The sequence below is a fragment of the Schistocerca cancellata genome, chromosome 3 (assembly GCF_023864275.1).
Source record: "Schistocerca cancellata isolate TAMUIC-IGC-003103 chromosome 3, iqSchCanc2.1, whole genome shotgun sequence".
Taxonomy (NCBI): domain Eukaryota; kingdom Metazoa; phylum Arthropoda; class Insecta; order Orthoptera; family Acrididae; genus Schistocerca; species Schistocerca cancellata.
Genome location: NC_064628.1, coordinates 778,893,056 through 778,916,678, shown reverse-complemented (window position 1 = coordinate 778,916,678; position 23,623 = coordinate 778,893,056). Strand labels below are relative to the sequence as shown.

The following is a 23,623-nucleotide window of genomic DNA, read 5'->3' as shown; positions in this document are numbered from 1 at the left end:
GAAAGTAAATAGGAGTAACCCATTGAATTGCAGACGCATACCACTGACCTCAATTTGCAGTAGGATTTTGGAGCACATACTTTATTTGAACATTATGAATCAACTTGAAGAAAGTGACTTATTGATACATAACCAACACGGATTCAGAAAATATCGTTCTTGTGCAACACAGCTAGCTCTTTATTCCCATGAAGTAATGAGTGCTGTCGACAAGGGATCTCAGATTCCATATTCCTAGATTTCCAGAAGGGTTTTGATACCGTTCCTGACAAGCGATTATTAATCAAATTGCGTGCATATGGAGCATCGTCTCAGTTGTGTGACTGGATTTGTGATTTCATTTTAGAGAAGTCACAGTTCGTAGTGATAGACGCTAAATCGTCGAGTAGAACAGAAGTGATATCTGGCGTTCCGCAAGGTAGTGTCATAGGCCCTCTGTTCCTGATTTATATAAATGATCTAGGTGATAATCTGAGCAGCCCCCTTAGATTGTTTGCAGATGATGCTGTAATTTACCGTCTAGTAAAATCATCAGACGATCAATTCCAATTACAAAATGATCTAGAGAGAATTTCTGTATAGTGCGAAAAGTGGCAATTTGCACTAAACAAAGAAAAGTGCGAGGTCATCCACACGAGTACTAAAAGAAATCCGATAAATTTTGGGAATACGATAATTCGCACAAATCTAAGAGCTGTCGATTCGACTAAATACCTAGGAATTACAATTATGAGCAACTTATATTGGAAAGACCACATAGATAATATTGTGGGAAAGGCGAAAGAAAGACTGCGCTTTGTTGGCAGAACACTTAGAAGATGCGACAAATCCACTAAAGAGACAGCCTACATTACATTTGTCCGTCCTCTGCTGGAATATTGCTGCGCAGTATGGGATCCTTACCAGGTAGGATTGACGGAGGACATCGAAAAAGTGCAAAGCAGGGCAGCTCGTTTAGTATTATCGCGCAATAGGGGTGAGAGTACGTAATTTCTATCACCAACTTCCTCTTCCGAATGCGAAAATATTTTGTTGACACATAACTACGTAGGGAGAAATGATCATCATAATAAAATAAGAGAAATCAGAGCTCGAATGGTAAGATTTAGGTGTTCCTTTTTCCCACGCGCCATTCGAGAGTAGAATGGTAGAGTAGTATGAAAATGGTTCGACGAACCCTCTGCCGGACACTTAAGTGTGAATTGCAGAGTAACCATGTAGATGTGGATGAAGACCAGACAGACCCGATGCACTGACGAACTAGGCACTGAGCGATGCAGCCTGTGACTGTAAATAATAACACGCAATCAGCGGAAAGAAACACTCTGAAGTTCCAAAGTGCAACCAGTAGTACATCTGGCACAATGAATGTGCGTAGTGTGTTTGAAAGAATGTGGTGTAATGGTCTAGCAGCTCCTACAGCCACTGCTAAGCGACGCTTGAGGTGGTGTTTAAGAGTGACACCACAGTCCAGCGGGTGACTAGAAACGAGTGGTCTGAAGTGATGAACCACGCTGTACCATGTGGCTATCCGATAACAACATTGAAGTACGGAGGAGTTGGTGTTACTGTATGGGAATATTTTTCCTGGCTGGGTGCTCTTAAGAAAACGCTAAATGCGGAAGGGCATGAACAATCTTACAGCACTGTGTACTGCGTACAGTAGAGGAACAGCACTGAAAGGATGACTGCTGGTATCAGTGTGGCGGTGCATCCTGTCGTAAAGCAGCATCTGTGAGGGAATTGTTTGTGGACAGTAACATTCCTGAAATGGACTGGCGTGCCCTCAGTCCCGACTTGAACCGTACGGAACACCTCTGCAATCGGTTCAAATGTCTACTTCGCTCCAGACCCCAGCGTCCAGCATCACAAACTCCTCTGGTTTCGGCTCCTGAGAAAGAACGGGCAGCCATTCCTCCACAGACATTCAGACACTTCACTGAGAGTGTCCTCAACAGTTGAAGCCGCTACACAGGCGAAGGATGGACACACCCCGTATCAATGTCCATTGTAGGTGTTCGGATACTCTTCATCAGACAATATAAGTTATCTGAGTCTGAAGGGGAAACGTCCTCTACTTCACATTATGAATAAAATAATATATGGTACACGTTACCATTGTGTTACCGAGTAAAAGTTGCATGCTGTGATTCTGATATCTTATTCATGTGTATTTTACACGAAAATTCTATTTTTCGGGTGACTGGAGCTCACGCGTTTTTTAGACGTCTTAGTTGACATCCCTGAGGCTTTGATTAATTATTACTCGTTGCTGTATTTTTCCTATCAATTGTTGGATAGGATATGGAGTCAGGAAGGGAAGAAGATGAACTCGTGACAAGTTGAAGTTTGTAGCCGATCTGTGAGGACTATTCTAGGCAGCGCAATTAGTGGTTTAGTGGTTGCCGAATGGAGAAATTTGCGTTTGAATTTAAATCCGCCACAATTTTGTCACAAATGTATGCTCAGAGTTATCCCTAGCAACACCAACGCGTTTTGCACAACGTCTAATACCAAGGGGGAGGGGGGGGGGGCGTGAGCGGTACTTTGTGGTGCCCACCGTCAAAAAACGCGGAAAAAAGCAGATTTCGTTAAATGTGTTTATCTTTTATTAATGACGTACTTTTCAAATAAGTACTGATCTACGAGTGTAATTAGGGTACACAACCAACCTGAAAATATCTTTGAGCACAACCTGAGCACCACCAACGTATTTTACGTAATGTTTAAACTGGGTGCACGGGTACTTCTTTATGTTATGACCACCACAAAAAATTTTAAAAACATAAATTTCGTTGATTTTCATTCTCAACATACATTTTAAAATTATGTAGATGTGTAAGAACGGAACTAAATCTGAAAATGTGAATATGACACTTGTGGAAAAATCACAGTCACTATTTGACTTAAATTTTTCGGTTATAAAGTTCTACTGAAAAATTTAAAACACTTATCATTAGTAACAATATTTTTTTCAAGATTTTAAAATATAAAGTGCCAGGCGAGATTACGGTATTTTCAAAAGGTGAGCACAAAGCGCCCCCCTCCACTGGTATTGCGAGAGTTAATGTTATACACAATCCCGGCTATTACAGTTGAAACACCAAAAGAACGGCCAGACACTTTCATTATGTTACCGGTGTGTCTCCATCTTTCGGTTTATTAATTTCAACGTAACATAACTGCGAAAGTTGAAGCAGGTTACGAAGAATGAGAAAGTCAATTAACACACAAAAAATTAATTATTTACCAGTCAGAGAAAGAAATGTAGAAGACCTATACATTAAACATAAAAAACTAAGCTACTAGGGACTATTGCACGATATCTGAGCAGTTTGTATCAGTCAGGCGTGTACTGGACATGGCAGCATGTGTCGAGTTAACAGCCTTTGAATGTGGGGTGGTAATCGGTACCGCACGAGCCATAGCATTTCAGAGATTACTCAAGAAATATGGTTCCTGAAGACAGCAGTGTCTAGTGCGAATCTTTGATTCTTCTTCCACTTCTTCTTTGCCTTTTCCTGTTTCTCTACGCGGCCGGCACTGTTATATGGTTGACACAGTACTGCGCTCATTCACACAGGGCTACCCAGAAGCGCTACTCTGCACTGAGTATTCATACGGCGCCGCGCCGCGCTACTGGACACAAAAGCGGCTACTTTGTCGTCGGGCTACGCCGCTTTGATCTGCCGCGCCGCCTTGTTTCGGTTCCGTGAAGGCGCCTGATGCCTGTCTTTAACTTCCCTTATTGGACAAGAAAATGAAAAGGAGGTAATTTAAAAGTAAATCCTGGGTGCCAACATTTCCCTAACGAAGAACTGTTAAAGGTTTACTAGAACGGCAGCCAATTTAGCCAACTGTGTTGCGGCTACAAATGGTAAACGTATACGCGTCATCAAGGCAGCTGACTGTGGGTCCCTTTATTACAGCAAAAACATTTTCTCGATATTGTTGCTGCAATATGGGACTCCCAGAACAGACTCATGTCCGCTGGCTTTGGAGTAAATAGAAGATCGCCTGATTGATCTGCGTTCAAGAGCTGATAGCTTCTGAAGAATTTCATTGACAAAGAAACTAAATTTTCTCAAAGCAGGCAGTTGTGTGACGGCTGTCATTACTTTCCTCTTGCAATCGTTGGTGATTAAAGCTTCCGGTATGTCATCCTTCTTACTGCGTTAATACGGTGACAATTTCTTTTCAAAGAAGACACGTCGAATGTATTTTTGGCATTCTTGTAAGTGCGCAGAATTTTTGATCGCCCGTCGAATGTATCTCCAGAATTTGCTGAAAATATTACAAAAACTTGTTGCGTGTTGCACAGTTTTGTCCGTAATCGAGACGTACAGATTTGAGGATACTTTGCGTACTTGTGTGTTACATGACATGTCAACAGACCCAAAACAAGTGGAAAGAAATGTGAGTGACGCTCGCGAATCGACGTCTTCTCTGAAGGACGTTTGTGTCCATAATCCTGTGAAAACTTTAATTTCTGACTTACACGACCGTACTACCAAATAACAGTGAGCAGCAATCCCAGTACTTCACGGGCCGACTGTTAACAAACGGCGTTACGGTGCTTGGCCGCTCAACAGCACCACCGAATTGCGTTGTGTGAAGGCCGCTGATCTGAAGCAATGTTCCGCCAGCCGTCTGAAAGCGCCCATTTAAACCAATGCTTTGCCAGCGGAAGCGCCAATGGTAAGTTCTTTTCTGTGGCTACGCGAGAAGGTGGCGGTTGGTGGCTGGATGTCCGTTGTGATGCAACCACTCTCCTCTCTCCCTCTCCCGGGACGGTATTCGCGCACCCTGTTTGTATCCGTCTGCAGAAGATCTCAAGCTTCAGTGTGAGAATATTTTCTGAATAATTGTGTAGCATGTGTTTGATGCGGGACGTGGGTACCAGCCTCGTATTTACCTAGTTGGATGTGGGAAACCACCTAAGAGCCACATCCAAGCTAGCCGACTCACCAGCTATCGTCGCTAAAACGATCCGTATCTCCGAGGCGGACAGTTAACGCGCTCGGCTATCCGGGCCTCGTAGAATGTTTAATATCATAGAGATAATGTTTCCTACTTGTGTAAACCACAGCACATGATGACGGCAAGTGTTGACGTCATGTCGTATCTGCTGAGGCATACCGGCGATAGGCACTCAACGAGTGAGGTCACGGACAATTTGACTGTGCGGCAACCAGGATTGTACGGAGATAAGTGCAGCACATAGAGAGCACTAGTCGACGATGGGCATCTCACACACACTGCCATCTAATGACATTCGACAGATCAGTGGATGGTATCATCGATCGATGAATATGGAAAATGGAAATGAGCGTTTGGCGTCATTGGCCGGGAGGCAACTTGCGGGGCAGGTCCGGCCGCCTTGGTGCAGGTCTGAAATGATGATGAAGACAACACAACATCCAGTCCCTGAGCGGAGAAATTCTCCGGCCCAGCCGGCAATCGAACCAGGGCCCGTAGGACCGCAATCCGTCACGCTAACCACTCAGCTATCGGAGCGGATATTGATGAATATGAACAAACCGAATTAAACATTATTAACGGTAATAACGTAAATATCGTAAATCAAGCAATGCACAAGAACAGAAAGGATACGAAGGAAATAGCTCAGGAAAAAATGAAAGTGGTCATCATACTGTGCTACGACAAAATTAAGGAGACAAGGAGATCAAAAACCTTCAAGCCGTACAGTGCAGAAATATTTTTACAGGCGAACATTTTAGTGAAACAGAACAAGAAGCGATAAGTAGGAGGATCGAAAACTCAAAAATGGTTCAAATGGCTCTGAGCACTATGCGACTTCTGACGTCATCAGTCGCCTAGAACTTGGAACTAATTAAACCTAACTAACCAAGGACATCACACACATCCATGCACGAGGCAGGATTCGAACCTGCGACCGTAGCGGTCACGCGGTTCCAGACTGAAGCGCATAGAACCGCGCGGCCACACCGGCCGGCCTACGAAAACTCATTTGTAGACAATGTATGTTGTGTGGCGGAAGATATATTGGACAAAGAGTGAGGACGTTCTCCGTCAGATACACCTCCAGGCTATGTAATTACAGCAAATCACGTTTACACAACTGGCAACTGTTAAAAGTAAAAGGTATCAACGGAGTATAGAACTACAAGATTTCTTAACGACTTTACAGACCTCTTCGTAAACGCGAAAACAAAACGATGGTATTTTCGGAGTTCACAGATGACAAGAGTAATCATAGAACTCCAAGCTCTGTGAGAGTACCCCTGAAACGGTACAAAAAGCAAGTAACCACTTTAGCAACAATCTGCCGCTTACAAAGTGTTTCAGCGAGCAGAGGGGCGCACTTGCTACTGCTACACGGTTTGGCTTGGCCTCGGGAGCAATAGGTAATGAGGTTCTGTAAACTGGTGCGCAAGCGCCAGTTGTGATGAGGCTGGCAATTGGGACAGAAGTACACTATTACACAGTAAACTGTTTGTCCAACGCATTTTATGTCACTACGGCCAATAGGTGTGTTTTAGTAGCGTTCGTGAGATTTATCGAAGATTGCCACCCGAGCGGCATTGACTCTCGAAACACGTTTGTTGTTTGGTGAACATTGCTTTAAGTGTGTTAGATGATCGTAAATTATAACGCAGCTTACCATTGCGCTGGGCGTCCGTGTGGTACGTCAAGCACAGGATCAATAGACAGGCGACAGCGCGCATCTCGGTAGTTCGCCCGGTAATCAATAGAGCGAGACAAAGCTATGCTCCAACGAGGCTGTGCGACCGCGACGGAGCTACCACTGCTAATGCCCGCACGTGCAGCGTCACTTCAGCGGGAACCTTTCCGTTCCCCCTCCCCGCCCCTCCCTGCACACACTCGTGACTCGACCTCTCGCGAGAGCTGGTCTCTCCTCTCATTTTGCGAGAGCCTGCCTCGCTGCGCTGAACAGACTTGTAGCTGGCTGGCAAAACGAACACTCCTCGCGTCACGAACAGCGGGCGCGAGGTCCGCTTCCGATCGACACGTTCCCTTATCAATACCGCGCGAAATGCTATGATGAAGGGAGTGAGGAGTAGTTTGAAGAAGACTAGTTACTTGGAGAAGATTCCCCTAGATAGGAAGCAAGTTTGGATACAAGACGTCAGGAACTACGATACGTTAGTAGTAACAGGTGGTTATAATTAGTAACAGCTGGTTATAATTAAAGTGCAGCTTCTCACAGAGGTCCAATGTGGGCTGTAATTATCGCATGAAAGCGAAACTTCGTAGATATGCTAACGTGTTAATGTAGAACCGATTTACACTGGAAAAAAATTAGTTCCAATTTTGGCCACCAGGTGCAAATCTGGCGCTGTACAGCACGTCTCTGACATCTCTATGCTCATATAGAACAAACTGTGTAAGTGGCAGTTAATAATAAAATCAGCACTATGCCTTTCTCACTTGTTTCACCTTTTCTGCCCGAGTCCCACTCGTAATCCATTACACATGGAAACATTTCTAAAGGTCTTCCTTGCATTCACAGCGCCAGATCTGCACCTGGTGGCCAAGATTGAAACGAATTTTTTCCAACGTAAATCGGTTCCGCATTAACGCAAGCGGTACTAGTACAAAATACTGACATGAAACTGAAGTGTAAATGCATAACAGGCACAGAGTTGTATCTAATTTTAATGTGCCCAGTTCAGCGTGCATAAGCAAAAACAGTACATAACCATTTATGCATAGGTAAGAATTATTACATAATTGTTTCCTGAAAACTGTTAGCCTCTGTTGCCGAACAAAGTGATTAGTATCACATGTGTGATGGTTTTCATTCATGACTGAACATGTAGAACACTGCGATTGAATGTTATCAACAAACCTGTAGTGACAAGAAATCGATTAATAACTTCAACTAACCACGGAAACATTTCGTGATTTTTATTAATAGTGTGTCTTATGGTTACTGTGCTAAAACATTTCAAAGTTTGCTAGTGTTATCGGTGAATTATTATTTGCTGTATGTGTGCTAGAAACAGTACTTCGCTGTGGAAATCAAGACTTATATTCTGTTTCGAATTTCTTCTCGTCGTTGACAGTGAAATGTCTACAAATGTAAGGAGAACGGTTAATTGTTGCGCCATCTGTTTCAGTAAGGAACGTATGTGTTTACCTGCATTATAACAGCACTGCTACTGAATAATTTTTCCCGACTTTTGGTCGCGTCAAAACAGGGCTTTTTCCAAGGGAGAAAAGTTATTTATACGATGAAGCGCCAAAGAAACTGTTATAGGCATGCATATTCAAATATGGTTGTGGCAGAGCGGTTCTAGGCACTTCAGTCCGGGACAACGCGGCTGCTACGGTCGCAGGTTCAAATCCTGCCTCGGACATGGATGTGTGTGATGTCCTTAGGTTAGTTAGGTTTAAGTAGTTCTAAGTCTAGGGGACTGATGACAGATGTTAAGTCCCATAGTGCTAAGAGCCATTTGAAGCATTTATTCAAATATGTAAACAGGCAGAATAAGGCGCCTTGGTCGGCAGTACCTATATTAAGACAAGTGTCTGGCGCAGCTGTTAGATCGGTTACTGCTGCTACAATGGCAGGTTATCAAGATTTAAGTGAGTTTGAACGTGGCATCGTAGTCGGCGCACGACCGATGGGACATAGGATCTCTGAGGTAGCGATGGTGGGGATTTTCCCGTACGACCATTTCACGAGTGTACCTTGAATATCAGGAATCCCGTAAAACATCAAATCTCCCACATCGCTGCGGCCAGAAGAAGATCCTGCATGAATAGGGCCAACGAAGACCGAAAAGAATCGTTCAAAGTGACAGAAGTGCAACCATTCCGCAGATTGCTGCAGACTTCTATGCTGGGCCTTTAACAAGTGTCAGTGTGCGAACCATTCAACGAAACATCATCGATATGGGCTTTCGGAGCCGAAGACCCACGCGTGTACCCTTGATGACTGCGTGACACAAGTCTTCACGCCTCGTCTGGACCATTAGACTGTTGATGACTGGAAACATGTTGCCTGGTCGGACGAGACTCGCATCAAACTGTATCGAGTGGGTGGGCGTCTACGGGTATGGAGACAACCTCATGAATCCATGGACCGTGCATGTCAGCAGGGGACTGTTCAAGCTGGTGGAGGCTCTGTGAGGAGTGTGCAGTTGGAATGATATGGGACCCATGGTGTGTCTAGATATGATTCTGACAGATGACACGTACGTAAGCATCCTATCTCATCACTTGCGTTCGTTCATGTCCATTGTGCATTCCGACAGACTTGGGCAATTCCAGCAGGACAATGCGACACCCCACACGTCCAGAATTGCTACAGAGTGGTTCCAGAAACACTCTTTTGAGTTTAAACACTTACCATGGCTACCAGACTCCCCAGACATGAACGTTATTGAGCATATCTGGGATGCCTTACAACGTGCTGTTCAGAAGAGATCGCCATCTCTCGTACTCTTACGGATTTATGGACGGTCTTGCAGGATTCATGGTGTCAATTCCCTCCAGCACTATTTCAGACATTAGTCGAGTCTTTGCATGTCGTGTTGCGGAACGTCCGCGTGCTCGCGAGGGCCCTACACGATATTAGGCAGGTGTTCCAGTTTCTTTGGCTGTGCAGTGTAATTTCTGCTATGTACCTTACGCAATGATATGATAATGAATTGAGGTAAGGAATACATTTAGAAGAATAATAAAAGAGAGACTGCACAGGTTATTTGTCATCAGATACTCCGCAAACAGGAAAAGAGAAAGAGTTAGAAATGTTAGGCAAAGGAACAGGTTATTTAACACATACTTAATGATGCAAACAATCACAGACAAAAGTAAAACGGATCTGCGGAAAAGATGTTAACATTCATTAAAAATCATTGTACGAAAGTTAACGAATACTTATAGCAGAGTAGTCTGCAGTAGTAGAATGTCCTCGGTTAGAATTCTTAATTGTTTATCTCATGTCCAACACATTTCAGAGTTAAGCCACTAGGGTTATCCGGAAGCTGAGGTTACCAGGCAAATAGCTTTGGTATGGAATGTCTGTGGGAGAAGTTGGTTTCACTATCTTGTAGCTGGAAACCAGCGGAAGGAACGAGCATTCCCATCCAGTTGCTCGTCGATTAGTGTTGTGATGACTGTTAAAAATGAGCGTTCTCACTCCGGTTTCCGCCAAGTGCGAAGTGCGCGCTGTAATTCGTTACCTAAATGATAGAGCATGAGCAGCGCTGAGATTCATCGCGAAATTGTTTCAGTCTAAGGAGAGGACGTAATGTCAAGGCAGGATGTGGCGAAATGGATACGGAATTTCAATTTTAGGAGGACGAAAATTCACGATGAAGACAAAAGTGGAACGCCGTCTGTTGTGACTGATGATGTGGGGCAAAAAATTAAAGAACATCATCTTTCTGATCGCCGTTCGATAATGGACGACCTGCATGCAATTTGTCCGAATATTTCACGAACTGATCAACTAAATTATCTCAAGCTGTGTGCGCAATGGGTGCCCAAGATGCTTACCGAAGGACGCAGTATGAACAGAGTCAGTGCCGCTCGTGAATTTCTTGACAGTTTTGAGAATGAAGTTGAGGCTTTTCTCAACTCTTTAGCGACAGGAGATGAAAGCTGGGCTTACCACCATGCTCCAGAGAGAAAACGACGATCAATGCAGTGGCGCCATTCTCATTCTCCTTCTGCCAAAAAATTCAAAAATCAGGAAACAGCGAGGAAAATCATGGTGTCAGTATTTTGTGCAAAAAAGGGGTTCTGTTCGCTGATTTTTTGGAAAGAGGTGAAACAATAAATGCTGCAAGATATTGTGAAACCACGAAGAAACTTTGCCGAGCCATACAAAACAAACGTCGCGATATGCTGACAATGGGAGTCTATCTCCTTGATAACAACGCGCGTCCGCACACCGTTCATGCAACACAAGAGTTGTTGACATCGTTTGGTTAGTATATTCTAAGTCACCCCTCTCACAACACGGAACTCGCACCTAATGATTATCATCTGTTCACTAAACTGAAGGAACTGTAATATTTCTGGCTTTGCAGCCATTATATTCAAGTAAAAGAAGCTCTTCTTAGAGCAGTTGAGAAGGCAGCAGTTGCAGGATGACGTAATGTGGTGTGAGGTACCGATGATATATGGTTTTTTAGTACGGGTAACGTGAGAAAGACTACCTAAATTGTGTTCCTTCCCCGCGAATGGCTGCTGCGTTTGGAAGTTGCGAGCCAAAATGACAATCTTCTGTTATTAATATTAGACAAACTAAAAAGCGTATTTACTTGCATTTCAGATTTAAAGCATCTCTCAATAGCGTGCTATCATTCCATTATTTCACAAGCATTAATAACCAGCAGAGTAATAAACAACTGTTAAAAGAATAGGCAGACGAAGCACTTCGGTGATCATCGGATCGCGCCTGACTTGGATGTAAGGCGAAGTCTTTCGGCTGTAAGATCAGAGCTGGTTCGGCAGTGTCGAAGGACAGACATGTTACACTCCTGGAAATGGAAAAAAGAACACATTGACACCGGTGCGTCAGACCCACCATACTTGCTCCGGACACTGCGAGAGGGCTGTACAAGCAATGATCACACGCACGGCACAGCGGACACACCAGGAACCGCGGTGTTGGCCGTCGAATGGCGCTAGCTGCGCAGCATTTGTGCACCGCCGCCGTCAGTGTCAGCCAGTTTGCCGTGGCATACGGAGCTCCATCGCAGTCTTTAACACTGGTAGCATGCCGCGACAGCGTGGACGTGAACCGTATGTGCAGTTGACGGACTTTGAGAGAGGGCGTATAGTGGGCATGCGGGAGGCCGGGTGGACGTACCGCCGAATTGCTCAACACGTGGGGCTTGAGGTCTCCACAGTACATCGATGTTGTCGCCAGTGGTCGGCGGAAGGTGCACGTGCCCGTCGACCTGGGACCGGACCGCAGCGACGCACGGATGCTCGCCAAGACTGTAGGATCCTACGCAGTGCCGTAGGGGACCGCACCGCCACTTCCCAGCAAATTAGGGACACTGTTGCTCCTGGGGTATCGGCGAGGACCATTCGCAACCGTCTCCATGAAGCTGGGCTACGGTCCCGCACACCGTTAGGCCGTCTTCCACTCACGCCCCAACATCGTGCAGCCCGCCTCCAGTGGTGTCGCGACAGGCGTGAATGGAGGGACGAATGGAGACGTGTCGTCTTCAGCGATGAGAGTCGCTTCGGCCTTGGTGCCAATGATGGTCGTATGCGTGTTTGGCGCCGTGCAGGTGAGCGCCACAATCAGGACTGCATACGACCGAGGCACACAGGGCCAACACCCGGCATCATGGTGTGGAGAGCGATCTCCTACACTGGCCGTACACCACTGGTGATCGTCGAGGGGACACTGAATAGTGCACGGTACATCCAAACCGTCATCGAACCCATCGTTCTACCATTCCTAGACCGGCAAGGGAACTTGCTGTTCCAACAGGACAATGCACGTCCGCATGTATCCCGTGCCACCCAACGTGCTCTAGAAGGTGTAAGTCAACTACCATGGCCAGCAAGATCTCCGGATCTGTCCCCCATTGAGCATGTTTGGGACTGGATGAAGCGTCGTCTCACGCGGTCTGCACGTCCAGCACGAACGCTGGTCCAACTGAGGCGCCAGGTGAAAATGGCATGGCAAGCCGTTCCACAGGACTACATCCAGCATCTCTACGATCGTCTCCATGGGAGAATAGCAGCCTGCATTGCTGCGAAAGGTGGATATACACTGTACTAGTGCCGACATTGTGCATGCTCTGTTGCCTGTGTCTATGTGCCTGTGGTTCTGTCAGTGTGATCATGTGATGTATCTGACCCCAGGAATGTGTCAATAAAGTTTCCCCTTCCTGGGACAATGAATTCACGGTGTTCTTATTTCAATTTCCAGGAGTGTATTTGCCGCAGTCTGTCTTAGTTAAGTCTTTGTTAGTAATCTATGGTTTGTTAATAGTGTTGGTTTGGCAGAGTCAGAGGACAGATTTGTTATCTGGCGTAGTCAGTGTTAGTTAAGATTTTATTAGCAATCTATGGTTATTTGGACATATAGTTGAGAACAACGTGATTCTAATTATAGAAATATACAGTTCATTAAATAGTTGAAGAATAGAAATCATTTGTGACTGAAGTGGAATATAGCTTTGCAGTTTCTCGTGTTCTGCCAATAAACAGCGAGTATAAACAAACTGACTGGAAATTTAATTATTTCTAAAATAAAGGTCGCTCGCTAAGAGTTTCTTACAGCCTCAAGACAACAGATTCACGACCTACATGCTGTTTTCTGCGCAGGACACAACAATTCTAGAAGACTGCAGCTTAGTGAACATTTATTAGAACTTATGCATTCCACTCAAGGCGATGGAAGCAAATAGGTACCTCACGTGTACCGCAATCTTAGTACAATGAGATAAGTGACACGTCATCTGTGGTAACACAGAGGAGGTATGAAAGAGAGAAATATTTTTGAGGGAAAGGGTTTATCATACGCACGGATATCACTTCTCTCTAACTCTCTCTTTTTCATCTTGCCATACATGGCATCCCTGGTAGGGATAATCCTTCAAGTCGAAGTGCTTTGGAATTATGAGGCTAGATTTTATTAGCGAGAACTGTGAACTTTAACCGACCAACGAATTGTGTAAGGACTGTAATACGCGTGAACTGTGAAGGACCAGAGAATTGCACGAGAACTGTGATAAGTAGGAGTTGAACTGTGTTCGAACAGTTTTATAACTTTAGCTCAAGTATAATATCCGATGCCGCAAAATCAAATTTTCAGTTACAATGAAAATAGTATTAATTATTTAGGAATCGGAAGAATTGAAGTGCTACGAGAATAAAAGTTAACTCTGCGTGCGTGGTCCATGGGATTACAATATTAATCATCACTTCAAGTTCTTCATGCTACGAGAAGGCACAGCGTGCAGAGCAGCTTGAGGCAGCTACAGACGAAAGGTGCGGCCGCGGCAAGCAGCGGCCGCGCAGTCGGCAGTACGTCGAGGCAGAAAATCAGTTAAGTGATACGCTTGCATTTAGCAGTCTAAGATTTGTAATTGGAACATTAGTATTAGTATGTGTGGAGGGAAAGAAATAAGGTACGCTCTGAGAAACTGAGAAGGAGTTCTATCTCATAGTAGTAGCACAGTCTAAAATAACAGTCGCGACCTTCGCCTCCATTTTGTTGCCTACTGCGCCAGCAGCGCGCCAAGCGGCCAGTAAGTTAAACTGTTGAGTTCGGCGGGATGGTGAAAACGAAAGCGAATAGTAGTTGTTTACTTTGGTTTGTACAATGGTTTTTAAAAACGGGAGCGTAGCGTAGGGCAATAAATTACAGCAACAACAAGAAGAAGATACCGCATCTGTCCTTTTTTAGGTTTCCTAAAGACCCTGGGAGGTATATACCATCATGTTGCGTAACTGCGTCGTCAGGATTCGCTTGCAAATTGCCTGTATATTGTTGATTAATATTTCGTTGTAGAAGTAGAAAATGGTTAGTGAATAGCAGACGAGAAGATCTTATGAAAAAAGACCCCGGTTACCTTTACAATAATGTTAAGTTTTGTCCGCTATACGTCGAAGAAAACCAGTTCGTGAATGCAGATAATTATAATCTCGTGTGGAATGCAGTTAACCACATTGTTTGACATTGTAAATACGACACCTCAACTGACGATGAAGAGGAAATTGCCACAAACTTTCGACAATCCGTCTAAAGCTGTAAAACACTCATATGGCACAGAAGGAACCAGTTCAACTCCCCATATATCAGTGCCAGATTCATCTGAATCGTCAGCACAGACCTGCTTTGACGATGAAGTAGTAAAATTAAGTGCAGTTATACGTGTTTAGAAAAAACGTGTGGAGTATCAGAATGTGCAGATCGCTGGACTTCATGTAAAACTGTTATGGGATAAGGAAAGTGCCTATCATTTTAAGTACAGACAGCAACAGAAACTGTATCAGAAGGATCAAGTGAAAAAGAACAAACAAATTTTGAAAACTATAGGATCCCAATATTTAAAAAAAGATGCCTTTGGCTTGTTGTTAAACCAGATTAGCATGCCATCTGCAAGATGGAAAGGCAAAACTAAGCTGTTTTCTCTAAATTTACTATATTACAGCACTCAGGCATACAGGTTTTGTCAGAATGTTTTATGTTTCCATCAGTGTGTATATTACAGAGGTATATCGAAGGCATGCAAATAAAATGTGGAATAAGCAACAATATGTTCCACCTGTTACTCCGATACTGATAAACTAGTGCATATGTCATAGGATGAAAACTCTATAATGGCAAATTTAACATATGATAGTGGACTGCTAAGGGAGTATTATAGTAGAAATGGTAGTTTGTAAGTTAACAAAAAACCGTCAACAACATAAAGGTGCAGAATGACACTACTTTGCAAAATCTTTACTATTTAAAGAATGATGTAATTAGTACAGAAAGTGTAACTAAAGATTAATGATTTTGGAAAATAAGGTTATACATAAATTTATGGAGGGTAAAAGTTTTTTCTAATCACAAAATACTGAAGTCTATGATTATATAAGTTTATTAATAACATGAGAACGAAGAATTATAAAGCAGATTCAACTTAAAAAGAAAAAAAAAACAGTAACAAATTACAAGTATAGTGGAATGGTATGGCTCTTGAGAGATGATAACTGAAAAATTTATAAAAATTCGAATCAAAATTTCTTTATTTCCAAAATTGTATGTTGTCTGTAAGAACATCCCAATTATTGGAAATGTCAGAAGGAGGGGGATGTGTAATATTTCTGACTTTGTAGCCATCATGTTCAGGAACAAGTAGCTGCTCTTAGAACAGTTGAAAAGGTAGTAGTTGAAAGATGACGTAATGTGGTGCGAAGTAACGATGACAGATGGTTTATTAGGTATGGGTACCCCCTTCATGATTGGCTGCTGCTTTCGGAAGTTGCACTCCAAAATGATATCCTTCTATAATTAATATTAGACAAACTGAACAGCGTATTTACTTGCATTTCATATTTAAAGTACCTCTCAGTAGTGTGCTATCATTCTATTATTTCACAAATATTAATAACCAGCAGAATAATAAACAACTGCAAAATGAAAAAGCAGACGAATCACTTTGACATCTTCGGATCGCGCCTAACTTGGATGACGGGCGAAGTAGTTGAACTACAGCTATAAGATCAGAGCTGGTTCGGAGTATCGAAGGACAAACGTGTTGTCTGCCGCAATCGGTGTTAGTTAAGTCTTTGTTAGTAACCTATGGTTTGTTAATAGTGCTGTTTAGCTGTGTCGGAGGACAGACATGTTTTCTGCCGCAGCCAGTGTGAGTTAAGATTTTATTAGCAATCTACGGTTATTTGAACATATAGTTGAGAACAGTGTGATACTAATTACGGAAATATTCTGTTCATTAATTTGTTGAAGAATGGAAATCATTTGTGACTCTAAAGTGGAATGTAGTTTTGCAGTTTCTCGTGTTCTGCCAATAAAAAGCGAGTTTCATCCCGTATAAACAAACTGATTGGCAATTTAATTATTTCTAAAATAACCGTTTCTTGCAAAGAATTTCTTACAGACCCAAAATTACGGAATCACGACCTACGTGCTGTTTTCTGCGCAGGGGACAACAACTGTAGAAGACTCAGGTTGGCGAACGTTAATTGGAACTTATGCATTCCACTCAGGGCGTTGGAAGCAAATAGGCACCACACGTGTACTGCAAATGAGATCAGTGACACGCCATCTATGGTAACACAGAGGGGGTATGAAAGAGAAATATTTTTGAGGCAAAGGGTTTATCATATGCACGTATATATCACTTCTCTCTTTTTCAACTTGCCGTAGAACACCTCCGTGGAGAACACTTTTCTGACGACGACGAGATGAAAATCGAAGTGAAGAACTGACTGAAGAAGGAAGCGGGAGACGTCTATCATACATTAATCAATAAACTCGTCCCACGGATGACAAAATGTATTGAGGTAAGTGGTGATTATATGAAAAATAATGCAGGAACTATTTTTTACTTTTATAAGTTCATTTTTTGTACTTCAAAAAGTTTTTATAACCTTGCTTCCGGGATTAGCCTCGTACGTTTTCATGACTGCTATTTGTTCCTTTGCAGCTTACTTTTTGTAGTTTGTCAAGCTTTTCGGTGCACGAAATTCATAGAGAGCTGAGTGATGCGAACTAAATTTGTATGATTTTAAATAAATAAAACTATTTAAATGGGTTTCTGTTGTCTGTCAGCGAGCTACAGCAGAGGACACCAGCAGTGTATACTTCCTTATGGGGGAAACTGCCGCTAGCACCCCGTCATATTTAATGGTAAAACGGCCCAGTGGATAGCCCTCCAAAAAGTGAACTCAGATCAAGCATGAAAACATGAAGAAGGCGTAATGATCTGCGAAAAAATAAGCGAAACAGAAACAGTGAAGAGTCCAAGCTCAAAATGTGCAACACTGAGGGCGTCGCAAAAGAGCTGACGGCGTGGTATTGTGGTCAAGGTGTTGATGTGTAAAGGGAAAGATCCTTGTTCAAATCTCTCCTATGCCAGGGATTTTTTCCCTCGAAATTATGAGTTTTCCCTCCGATCACTTACGTTTCTTTCCTTCTTCTGTAGTCTTGGCAGTTATTATACAGTACACTGTTTATAAAATGTGACCCATGTGTTAAGAATACATTACCGTCGCAAGTTAATGTGATGAATAGCGAGAGCAGGCGAGATGTTGCATAGGGTAGTTGTGTAGAGCAAACAGAAGGTACGCACATCTGTAGGTTCCATCCTTACACCTCGCTGTTGCAAAAGGTACGTTACACAAAGACGTAGACACAAATATGAATGCAGCGAAGACACACGTCAATGATCGGAAGGACAGTTCGTAACTATGTAAAAAAAAATTGTTGTGCACGAGGAGGATATGAACCCACACCTCCTGCGTCGCATTCCAACATGGTGACCATTTAACGTCCACGCCAGGACTGCGCATACTCGGTCATTATTGCACATCATGTTCTTGTAGCGTTCACTGTTTCGAGTTTTTTTCTTTTTTGACGGTTCAGTATACCTTCTTCCTGTTTTCGTGCTTGATCTGGGTACAGTTTTCGACGGGTTATCCACAGGGCCATTTTACCAAAAATATGAAGGCGGGTGCGATGGGGAGTTTCCGTTGTTTGTAACGGTCTTATAGCGCCAGTGAGGGAAACCTGTAAGCCCACAGAAGAAGATGCCGTTGGACTTCGTGTCGCTAATAATTATTATACATTGTAAAAGAAACTGAAATTTATCAGGGGGGTAAAATGTATTGGGATACTGTGGAGTTAGTCTACGTTCCGCTGCACTGAAAAAACTGTTTTATCTGCCGAGCTAGTAACTGTATTAAAATGAATACATTTTATTATGCCAGAAAGTTCTTGTATATTATAGGTGATTACTTTTGAAGACCATAATGAAGTTGAGTCGCCAACCGGAGTGGCCGTGCGGTTCTAGGCGCTACAGTCTGGAACCGAGCGACCACCACGGGTGCAGGTTCGAATCCTGCCTCGGGCATGGATGTGTGTGATGTCCTTAGGTTAGTTAGATTTAATTAGTTCTAAGTTCTAGGCGACTGATAACCTCAGAAGTTAAATCGCATAGTGCTCAGAGCCATTTGAACCATTTTTGAAGCTGAGTCACAAGAATTTTATCATTTACCACGTGTGAAAGGAGTATTTGACAATTAAATATTTATCATATAGAGGTGAGAGGACTGTTAATGAACATATTCGATTACTTGATTTTACGCAAACTCACATGAACAGTGAGGTACTTTTGCAGCGATTAAAACAATTTTAACCAAGAATGCCAAAAATTTGATCAATAGTAATCTGTACTAATAAGTAAAAGGAAATGTTGTTTCCAACGCATCCCACACGTCCTCTATGGGATTTAAGTCGGAGGAATAGGTAGGTCAGTCCATTCGCCTAATATCCTCTCGTCCCAAGAGCTCCTCCACGCTTGCAGTTCAATGCGGTCGCGCATTGTCATCCAGAAAAATAAAGTCATGGGCGAATGCTCCCTTGAAAGCTTTTACCGGTGAGTGTACAGTGTTCAAAAATTTGGATGTCAGTACGCGCAGATGCAACACTATACCTCCCATACCATAACACCTGAACCACGGAAACGATCATGTTCTATAATGTTGCTGGGTACATTACAGGTTCCCGCCTCTCGCTGTGAGAGTGTTATGATGTGAGGCAGTATAATGTTGTTTGGATGTACTGACCACCAAATCATGGACCTGTATACTAACCGGTCAACATCGTTGTGACGCTGTACTCCTTGACCATGTGCATCTTTTCAGGGGTACTTTCGGCCAAGACTCTTTTTTTATGAATGTCAGTACGAGACCGCAAGGAACTGCACAGGTGGACGAACTCTTGGAATGACAGGATATTCGGCGAACTGACTAGGCTTCCCGTGCGTCTGACTGAAGAAATCCCATGGAGCACGCACGTGGGGGGTAGGTTGGGCAGACTTGCTGCCGCACGTCCACATTCACCAACGAACATCCAACAGTTGTCAGCCGCGCTGATGAAGGAATGGTACGCCCTACCATATGAACTCCTTAATAACCTTGTGGTCAGTCTGGAAGCACGTTGCAGAGCCTACGCTGGCGTCCGTGGTGATCACACACCCTATTGAGAAACATGTCTTGGTTTTTGTAATGTTCAACGGGCCACCTAAATCGCAGTGACTTAAGTGTGATTATTGCCTTTGAATAAGAGTGTCATTTCTGTTCGTTTCATTGTGTATTTCTTTTAGTTGCATTCTGTACTGTAGCAGTTATTTCTAGATGCAGTCCAAACTTTCATCGGGCTAGTTACTTGGCAGTGATACATCGTGCAAAAGTTACTTTCATCCTTCAGTTTTGCACATCATTTTTGAATATATATATAATATATATAGTTGGGGATATTTGTTAGAAAAAAGCTCGGACAGTTGTTGAGCAATTTAATACTCTAATACTGCGTATCTCAACAACCCTTTCGGTTACACCAAAGGACGTTTCATATTTTCACGGCACTCCTGCATGTGATTTTTTCCTAGATGCAAAAATGCAGAAACATAAGGTACATACAATATTTTTTCATAGTATGAAACGACTATGGGACACGAATTTTACAAATTTATTACGTAAGATTCTTGAATTGGAACATGTCAACATGAACATGTACCGGTATGTAATATAGAAGCTCATAATTCTTAACCAGGAACATAAAAATCAGCAAACATATAAAGTACATAGAATACATATTTTTGCTATAGCATGATTACGAATGCGGCCTACTTTCGAATAGACACATATGAATATAAAAGAAACTTAATGATACTTAAGCAGGAAGATAAATATCAAACATTAACATCACAAATACAAAAAGACATAAAATTTGAAAGTAGAGTGACACTTGTCCCTGGCGATTTTGCAAAGTAAATTTATGCGTGAACGAACTCGTGACAGATACACTCTCATCTCATCAGGTGGCGAGACGTGAAGCCACATTTTGCATTTTTCATTGTAGAGAATAGAGCCTCACACAAGTAGGCCATTGAGAAAGGCAGTAAAAGAGATGGTTCAAATGCCTCTGAGCACTATGGGACTTAACATCTGAGGTCATCAGTCCCCTAGAACTTAGAACTACTTAAACCTAATTAACCTAAGGACATCACACACATCCATGCCCGAGGCAGGATTCGAACCTGCGACCGCAGCGGTTGCGCGGTTCCACACTGAAGCGCCTAGAACCGCTCGGCCACTCTGGCCAGCCAGTAAATGAGATATCGCTTTATTCGCGGTATCTGGATATTCACTTTTGACTAAGATCCGAAAAACACTGGGAGCATTTTCTTTGAATTTAGATCTGAGGACTGAATTCGATAGTACACTCCTGGAAATGGAAAAAAGAACACATTGACACCGGTGTGTCAGACCCACCATACTTGCTCCGGACACTGCGAGAGGGCTGTACAAGCAATGATCACACGCACGGCACAGCGGACACACCAGGAACCGCGGTGTTGGCCGTCGAATGGCGCTAGCTGCGCAGCATTTGTGCACCGCCGCCGTCAGTGTCAGCCAGTTTGCCGTGGCATACGGAGCTCCATCGCAGTCTTTAACACTGGTAGCATGCCGCGACAGCGTGGACGTGAACCGTATGTGCAGTTGACGGACTTTGAGCGAGGGCGTGTAGTGGGCATGCGGGAGGCCGGGTGGACGTACCGCCGAATTGCTCAACACGTGGGGCGTGAGGTCTCCACAGTACATCGATGTTGTCGCCGGTGGTCGGTGGAAGGTGCACGTGCCCGTCGACCTGGGACCGGACCGCAGCGACGCACGGATGCACGCCAATACCGTAGGATCCTACGCAGTGCCGTAGGGGACCGCACCGCCACTTCCCAGCAAATTAGGGACACTGTTGCTCCTGGGGTATCGGCGAGGACCATTCGCAACCGTCTCCATGAAGCTGGGCTACGGTCCCGCACACCGTTAGGCCGTTTTCCGCTCACGCCCCAACATCGTGCAGCCCGCCTCCAGTGGTGTCGCGACAGGCGTGAATGGAGGGACGAATGGAGACGTGTCGTCTTCAGCGATGAGAGTCGCTTCTGCCTTGGTTCCAACGATGGTCGTATGCGTGTTTGGCGCCGTGCAGGTGAGCGCCACAATCAGGACTGCATACGACCGAGGCACACAGGGCCAACACCCGGCATCATGGTGTGGGGAGCGATCTCCTACACTGGCCGTACACCACTGGTGATCGTCGAGGGGACACTGAATAGTGCACGGTACATCCAAACCGTCATCGAACCCATCGTTCTACCATTCCTAGACCGGCAAGGGAACTTGCTGTTCCAACAGGACAATGCACGTCCGAATGTATCCCGTGCCACCCAACGTGCTCTACAAGGTGTAAGTCAACTACCCTGGCCAGCAAGATCTCCGGATCTGTCCCCCATTGAGCATGTTTGGGACTGGATGAAGCGTCGTCTCACGCGGTCTGCACGTCCAGCACGAACGCTGGTCCAACTGAGGCGCCAGGTGGAAATGGCATGGCAAGCCGTTCCACAGGACTACATCCAGCATCTCTACGATCGTCTCCATGGGAGAACAGCAGCCTGCATTGCTGCGAAAGGTGGATATACACTGTACTAGTGCCGACATTGTGCATGCTCTGTTGCCTGTGTCTATGTGCCTGTTGTTCTGTCAGTGTGATCATGTGATGTATCTGACCCCAGGAATGTGTCAATATAGTTTCCCCTTCCTGGGACAATGAATTCACGGTGTTCTTATTTCAATTTCCAGGAGTGTATTTCGATAAGTTGCTCCTTTTTGGATCTGTTTAATTCTACTTTGGACACGTTTTCCTCGTCAGGTGCAATCAGCTGCTCCCAGCCAGTAGCCGAGATCGGGGAAGGTATCTGGATATCCTTTTTTGCAGCTCAGATAGACGCCATTTTATGTGTTCCTTGAACTGATTTTTCTTTCTGTATTCATCTCATTTGATGGAAAAGCAGTTAGATAATTTTCTTCCGTGGCCGAGATCCAAACGGCGAGTTTTTTCGAAAATGATGTAATTTTATCACTGCTAATATAGACGTTTCATGCCGCCCCTGCGTAGTTGAACTCAAAGCATTAAGTTTGATGAAAATATCGGAAAGACACCCCACCACAGCATAACAAACGGGAATTTTAAGACATCCACAATAATGAAACGTACCATCATCATTAGTTTCAAAAAAGGAAAGCCAACGAATTTTGCTGTGGTATATCACAGCAGTCAGTTTGGCAATTTTGACGCAATCCAAGTGTAAAGCAAAGACACCTGCTGTTACTTCGTGCGTTGGTCTTGACAAAAACGCAAAAAAATGGATTTTGACAAAGCATTTACAGATAACCATTTAAATGGCACCGACAGCCGAGTGTTGGTGAAAGTAGACAAAATGTAGGGGGTATAATAAGTAGAAATAAGTAACTTGGACACTGTCCAAAAAATAATAGATGAATTAGAAGAAATTGTGAAAGCAAAAAGAAGAGGAGAGAGAAAAATTTGTAAGGTGATTGATGAAGTGACACTATAAGATGATAGTGTAATATAATCAAGAATCGCAGAAGCCCTAGGAATAAAGGGAGCGCATAATGTGTAAAGACTTGCGCATGGCACAGAATACTAGACCAACAGCCACGGCCCCCAAAACTAATCTCTGGCAAAATTATCCTTGAACAGCATTACCAATCATCAATAGCAACGGAACAATGAACCACGAATACTAGTGAAGTCATGTTATGAGATAACGTTTTTGGAATATACAAGGAATAAATGACTACAGACGAAACACCAACAATGCTTATACCTTGCGCTGGCTTATATGTAGCATTTTTCAAAAACAGGCCTCTGTGTGTTTGACAACGGTAGCGTTCAAGTTTATTTGGTTATGATATGGTATCGTAATTAATTAAAAACTCTATTCGCCATCTGAGTCAGGTGGAAGTGTGACAGACTTCCAAAAATGATCTGACGATGTAGTCTTACCTGTATTTCTTGTACTTTTGTCAGTGACAATAT

General features: G+C 43.7%; 2 protein-coding genes across 2 annotated transcripts in view; one reads left to right on the top strand and one right to left on the bottom strand.

The window, feature by feature from the left end:
* LOC126175826 (uncharacterized) overlaps positions 1–6,783 on the bottom strand; it is a 124,963-nt gene extending 118,180 nt beyond the window's left edge. Inside the window, exon 1 of the mRNA XM_049922822.1 lies at positions 6,647–6,783. Within this exon, the coding sequence (XP_049778779.1) occupies positions 6,647–6,710 (64 nt within the window). The 5' untranslated portion in view covers positions 6,711–6,783. The remainder of the gene's footprint in view (positions 1–6,646) is intronic.
* LOC126175825 (juvenile hormone epoxide hydrolase 1-like) overlaps positions 1–23,623 on the top strand; it is a 507,162-nt gene that overhangs the window by 253,032 nt on the left and 230,507 nt on the right. The window lies entirely within an intron of this gene.